We start from the raw sequence: 6,000 nt of genomic DNA, 5'->3' as shown, positions 1-6,000 counted from the left end.
AAGAAGAAGAAGTTGGAAGTTTAGAAATCTCGAAATGTACGATGGATGTTCACGTACCCGTAATTGACAGAAGCGAGAATAGCCAGCAGAGATGATGAATAGCGTTGTCTCCTCCGAGTTTCATCGTCTGTCACGAAGTCCTTGATGACTTCTTGCGTCGTCGAGCTCTGCGAACAGAGCACACCATAGCTTCATTATAAATGGGGTAGCGCGTGACGGATAGAGGAGCCACCGTCAACACGCAGCGCTCTTTGAGTGAGATGAGCCAACCGAAAGAACCACGCACCTTTGTGTCTATTTTCCTCTTTCTCGTTGCGTTGAGAGGAACAAGCAACTTCACAGTGCCTGCGCCTGACAAATACGAGATGGCATTTCCTTGTCCAGTGAAGGTCGCTCATCAAACCCCTTTGAATCGCTGCGGCTATCTCATCCCCGTGTGGTCCTTTGATTCTATTCAATCAAAAGGTGGTAGCTCGTCGCATTCGTTTGGTCAGTCTCCCTTCATAAAACTTCAGCACAACTCGTATAATTCACAGCAATACCTTTAACAGGGCCATTTGAACTCATCGCAATCCCGTATCACGGCTTTCGGGAAAGTTGGCACCGAGAGAGACTCTTGTCGCGCATTCCTGTAGCAAAGCAAAGTTATTCTCCTTTTGGTATCGATCAAGAGAGAACTGTTACCAGAAAAAAAAAGTCGCAACGCTTACGTATGGGTCTTCTATGGAAATAGAAAACGATGTGAGACCATGGCGTGTCAGTTGCTTGTAACTATCAAACGTTGCGGTCGGCTGTGTGGTCCATTTACTTCTCCATTGTGTTACCTCGTCACATTCTGCACTTTATACTGCTTAGTGTTCGCTCGTCGCGTTCTGCTCTCCAGAAGACCATCTGCATCACGGAATTCAATGAGGGAAGCACGAAGAATTCTGCAAAAAGAAATATCTCTTGACAAAGTTCACCAGTTTAACGACGGGTCAACCGTTTTCAGTTCCGCAAGCGCGCTCTTATCAGCAATCCAGGAAAGTTGAGCAGCTACGAACTATGCATGGCAATCTTTCCCCAGGACGACAATTAAATAGAAAAGCAGCCACCCGTAACGATCTATTGACATGCTATATAGAAAAATACACAGGCGTTGACCTTGTTCTATAACCTTTTCAGCCGTCCCGTTTTCCCGCCCTTGAGCTTCATGAGCTGCTCTAGCCTGAAAACCTTGGCTTCTAAGACCTGTTCACACAAGAATTCTCAGCCAGGAAAAAAATAAAGCAGGAACCACCTCAATGGTTTCTTGCAGCTCGCGAATCTGTGCCGTGTTTGGAGCTGGAGTAGCTACCACACCATTTGAATCATTTTCTTGCGACGCCAAAGTCTGCGTTTCCGAGTCGGAAAGTTGAGCGGCAGCCTTGTGCGATGCCTGTTGAGGCCGAGATTAGATCAACAAGACAAGAAATGATACCATACCAAAGACGATGTTCTATCCGCACTGCTGCTCTTTTCGAAAAAATGTCTGGAACAAAGCACGTAAATGGCAATATCAAAACATATCTGGAAGAAAACAAACCACCTTCTCGGAACGCGAGGCCTGCACTCTGCAAGCACAGGAGGAATTCTCGGTATGTATATACATTCCAGGCTGAGCGTACGTCTTACCCTCATCAGCTTTATCGGTTTCACATTTCCGGGCTGCGGATGACGGGCATTTCTCCAGCTGCCAGCCACAGCATCACACGTTTAAATCCGAAGAGAAAACACAAGTGCTCCCGTGCACGCTCGTGCCAGTACCTTGCTTTTCAAAAGCTTCAAGAAAGCCTCGATCACCAAAGGCTGGGCACCCGCCACAGCGCTAATGTCCTCCTTGGATAGCTGAAGATTGAAGTGCTTGAACACTCTTTCTGGGAGATCACGAGAATGAAAAAAGAGAAAGAAGGAAAAAAGGAAAAATCCCTTACCATTCAAAGTGCTCCAATTGTACATCTTTTGTGCCAAGCTGTTTGCAGCGCTATAGTTGTGGATGTCAACAAGTCGAGGGCAGTAATACGATACAACCTCGGCAGCAAGCACTGGACAGAAGAAGAAGAAATCAATCATATGTTCCATCTAAAGCTAAGAGCTTGCCTAAAATCCAGAAAAAAACGGGCATTCTATACCTCCATCGCTGAAATCCCTGGCGATGTTCTTCTTTGGCCTGGACAAGGGAATCTCATCCACCTGCGGCGGGACTAAACAATGCCGGTCAGCTTAGAAGCGATCGAAGCGCGCATTTGCGAGGAGCAAGCATACCCAAGTGTAGATCCCGGTGAGCTCCTCCGGCGTGAGCTCCATCCCCACTCACTCCTCCTAAACCCTATTCTTTGTATCTAGTTTGTTCTCGTTATGATCGAGAAAAGCGCGCGCACTCGCTAGAATTGCGACACGTGGATAATCCTCTAGGTTTTAGGTTCTACGCGATCCGAGAGAGATCGATCAACGCGCGAGGGAGAGAGATCGATCGATGGAGCCGGGTATGTTAAGCATTAGATTTCAATCTTGTTCTTGCTAGTGATCTATCAAAGAATCTTGTGCTCTCCCTAGATGATCCAGCTTCTCGGAGATTTGGGAGCTTTTCTCGATCGTCAGTAGCTCGACGAGGCCAGGGTTATATGCCGGTCCACCGCATCGATCAGCTTCGCCGCTACTTGGCCCGCAAAGGTAGCCGTCCCTTCCATTATCTGCAAAGACCGAAAATCCAAACTTTCTTTCCAGAGTTTAGCGATGTGCTGATGGATCGCGTCTACCTTGGCAAGATCAACGCGGAGGAGAAAAGAAAGAAATAGAAAAGGAAAAGAGAAAGAAGAAAGGAGGAAGGAGCGAGCACTACCTTGGTGTTGAACATGAAAATGTGGTGCTCGCCAATACTGGCTCCATTGGCGTGGAGTAGATCGAGGCGGAGCTCGTCCAAGCTCTTCAGCACTGCGAGGAGCACGTAGTTGCGTCGTCTCCTCTGGGTGAGCTTGATATTCACTTCGTCGTCCACGATCCTGACGTCGATGTGCGTTCCCATCTGCGATGTTCTTTGCAGCCAGGAGCTCCGGAGCTGCGAGCCATCGCCCAGGAAAGTTGTCTCTTTGGACACTCTCGTACCTCCCGGCTGCTGCATCACGGTGGTGCTCTCCACGTCCGTGGCCGAGGGATCGTCCGGTGACGCCTTGCACCGCTTGTTGGAGCCGCGTCTCTTCTCCTCGACGAGCAGCTGCAACTCTTGGACGGTTCTCTTGAGCTCCTTGACATAGTCGATGGCGTCCGCGACTATAGAAGCTCTATCAGCCTGCGATCATAGATTGGAGTGAGACTTGGTTCGGCCGAAAGAAAAATGCAGCACAGCGGAAGAACGAACAGCATGGACAGCAGGCCGGAGGCTCAGGAATGCGGAACGAACCTTTGAGGGGTTTGGGACCAAGGATCTCAAAGTCTGATACTTCTCGTTGAGGTATTCACGCCGCTGCCGCTCGGTTGCAAAGTGGTTGATGCCTCGGCTCTCTGCTCCTTTGGCGAAAGTGAAGTCCCTCTTTTCGATCAGGCTTGGAAAGAGCCGGCGCTCTTCGTGACCGGCGCTGTTATCTCGGTCTTCATAGTCCAGCAAGCCAGGGGGACGCATTATACCCGGCTTCGAGCTCGGGTGGTCGGGCGGATGAGGCAAGGTGTGGAGCAAGTGCCTGAAGGAAGGCTGGGGAAGCATTTGCTGTCCGTGGAGATGAGAAGAGTCCCCTCCTATCTCGGCGGCGGTGAAGGATGACACTGCGGGATGGCTCAGTTTTTTGGAGATCACGGAACTGAATGGTCCAGAGATAGTTCCTCCTGAAGCACAGCGTGGAAGCTGGAGGAGGCTCAGAAGCTCCGACTCTCTTCGGAACTTTGGTGGCGTGGAGTTGCCGAAGAAGTTTTGCTGCTGCTGTTGGACTTGGATGTGCTGCTGCTGCATAAGCATCTCCTGGAGGACATGGACGTTTTCCTCCCAGGTGGCGGCAGTGGTGGTGGAGGATGTGACGGTGTTGCTGGTTGCTGGCTGCTGCTGCTGCAACATGTCATGGAGGAGCTGGCCATGGTCATCCAATTCGAATTCCGTGGAAGGGACGTTCAACTCCGAGCTGAGTTGTGGAGCGTCACTTAGCGCCAGATTCGAGGCCTCGAGCTGCTTCTCGAGTGTGTCAGTAAGATCCAGCAAGCCAGCGCCGGTGTCGGAACCCAGGCCCCCTTCCAGCGTGAAAGCTTCCGAGGAGCGAGCAAAGTAGTTGTGATCCTCGTAAAGCGTGGTAGCCCCAAAATGCTGCATTTTGATCCTCCTTCACCCGACCACGAGACGGCGACGAGGAGTATGTGGAGAAATCGAAGACAAGGCAAGAAGATTTTCTCTCGTTTTCTTCTTCTCAATTTTTTTTCCCAGGTACCTTGCTCCTGATGCTAGCTCATCTCGACGCCGACGATGGCGACAAAACGAAGGAGAAGAATGTTGTCACCTCTTGCTTCCGGTTTGCTGGAATGAAGGGCCTCTCTGGAAGAAGACAACGAGAGGCATTCAACATTATATAGCGACCGAGGGGTTCCTCCGTTCCGTTTAAAGCCGTCCTTTTTGTTCCGGTGCACGGTAGCAACGAACTCGGTTGCACGCCAAGTAGTACGCCGGGGTATGCAGGGCCACCTCGTTTTCTTCCGCTTCGAGCTTGATCTTTATTCCCTGCGAGTGAGGTGAGCTTCATGGTGGGAATGCGTCGGTGACTGGCTCTTATTTTTCATCCCGACTGGCAGATGATATCGACAATCTCCAGCACCAGCGGGGATTACAACTCCTAGACAGGGAAGACCATGCACATAGGAGGCTATAAGTGTAGTCCGCTATGTGCTGGCTTTCTAGGAGGCACGGAGCGAGGACTGGCTGGTACAGTAATTGTCGCAGCCCCTGCCATACCAAGTTAACGACGAGCGCTTACACGGGGTACGTCATACATCCGTCATGCTTAATTGTGTGTGTGTGCTTAGAGAGGTTTTTATGCTTGTTGGAGACGCATTCTTTGGCATCTTAGTCTCGGTCTTTCGTCGTATCCCTTTTGCTGAGCTGCTCATCTCAGTGTTGCGAGAATTTTCCTCCAAGTTACACGTTTCTGTCTTCGCACTGAGAGTCGTCGTTCGATCTGAATAGAAACGTACTGTCGTGTAAGACGTCTTTGATCTCAAGGGAATTTTGGGGGTTGCGGAGTCAAGTGGCTTTGCTTTTGCGAGCCTCCGCACTGGGCCAATATCAACATCATTTTCTAAAGGGCATCTGTCAAGTGATCGCTTCGTTTGATGTGCATTACTCGCTTGAGAGAGCTTTGCGCGTTCATCTTGAAGCTAAACTAATCTCCTTTCTGTACTGAACAGGGAGTAGAGCATCGGTGTCGTTGCGGCGGCATGCAAATTAATCATCTCGTCCCGCCGAGAAGCTCTACGACGAACAAAAAGTAGTAGTATCGTACCCGCGGGATTATGGACTGGCATCATGTTCTTCACCAAACTTGTCCAACTCGAGTATTTCTGTGACGCAACACAGCCTACGATCTCGACTGGCAACGGAAAAAGCTGCGAGAAGACGAGGAACAAGTGGCTGGCAGAGGCAGACTAAACCAAAGCATCAGAGAGTCACTCTCCGGAGGCATTACAGGTTCTTGGTAGCAGCGTCGCCGTCAAAAATCATTGGAAAGGAGAAACTCGAGTCAATCCGAGGGATGGTTTCAACACGCTTGGGATGAGGCCGGGCTTTACCATTTTAAAAATGGCAGGATCTTGCACGGTTGTGCCTCGGGAGTACAAGCGTTCAAAGAAGGCCGAGAAAGTTTTCTCCTAAAGACCAGGTATGATCTCGTTGGTTTCTCCTTTTTGCTCTCTCTCTCTCTCTCTCTCGTTTCCGATGTACACTCACAAGAATTGTAGATCGAGCTGGGAGGCACCTAACAATCAAAGTCGTCGATCGACCGCCTCTACCAC

At 50.1% G+C, this 6,000-nt stretch overlaps 2 protein-coding genes across 2 annotated transcripts; both read right to left on the bottom strand.

The window, feature by feature from the left end:
- Positions 1-1,081: 1,081 nt before the first annotated feature.
- Positions 1,082-2,325, bottom strand: LOC112348207 (sperm flagellar protein 1-like). The gene is made up of 8 exons (XM_024680340.1): positions 2,284-2,325; positions 2,151-2,222; positions 1,953-2,063; positions 1,786-1,895; positions 1,592-1,711; positions 1,465-1,494; positions 1,280-1,417; positions 1,082-1,230 (listed from the first exon to the last, which is right to left on the bottom strand). Exons 3-8 carry the CDS (start codon positions 1,975-1,977, stop codon positions 1,150-1,152), a joined length of 504 nt encoding a protein of 167 aa, XP_024536108.1. The 5' UTR covers positions 1,978-2,063; positions 2,151-2,222; positions 2,284-2,325; the 3' UTR covers positions 1,082-1,149.
- Positions 2,326-2,495: 170 nt separating this feature from the next.
- LOC112348183 (transcription factor bHLH91-like) lies at positions 2,496-4,503 on the bottom strand. The gene is made up of 3 exons (XM_024680306.1): positions 3,419-4,503; positions 2,861-3,307; positions 2,496-2,711 (listed from the first exon to the last, which is right to left on the bottom strand). The coding sequence occupies exons 1-3, from the start codon at positions 4,310-4,312 to the stop codon at positions 2,616-2,618; spliced, it is 1,437 nt and encodes a 478-aa protein (XP_024536074.1). The 5' UTR covers positions 4,313-4,503; the 3' UTR covers positions 2,496-2,615.
- Between the last annotated feature and the right edge of the window lie 1,497 nt (positions 4,504-6,000).

Source organism: Selaginella moellendorffii, unplaced genomic scaffold, assembly GCF_000143415.4.
Source record: "Selaginella moellendorffii unplaced genomic scaffold, v1.0 SELMOscaffold_27, whole genome shotgun sequence".
NCBI lineage: Eukaryota > Viridiplantae > Streptophyta > Lycopodiopsida > Selaginellales > Selaginellaceae > Selaginella > Selaginella moellendorffii.
Note: the sequence above shows the minus strand (reverse complement) of the source record. Positions and strands in the feature narration are given on the sequence as shown.

Bases quoted from the DNA above. Each gene is read 5' to 3' on its own strand.
- LOC112348207 (XM_024680340.1), bottom strand. From the start codon at position 1,977: ATGTACAATTGGAGCACTTTGAATG. The intron at 1,495-1,591 runs GTGCAGGCCTCG...TTTTTCGAAAAG, and splicing joins ATTCCTCCTGTGCTTGCAGA to AGCAGCAGTGCGGATAGAAC. The intron at 1,231-1,279 runs GTGGTTCCTGCT...TTGTGTGAACAG, and splicing joins AGCTGCAAGAAACCATTGAG to GTCTTAGAAGCCAAGGTTTT.
- LOC112348183 (XM_024680306.1), bottom strand. From the start codon at position 4,312: ATGCAGCATTTTGGGGCTACCACGCTTTACGAGGATCACAACTACTTT. The intron at 3,308-3,418 runs GTTCGTTCCGCA...CTATGATCGCAG, and splicing joins TGGTCCCAAACCCCTCAAAG to GCTGATAGAGCTTCTATAGT. The intron at 2,712-2,860 runs GTAGTGCTCGCT...CGGTCTTTGCAG, and splicing joins TTTTCATGTTCAACACCAAG to ATAATGGAAGGGACGGCTAC.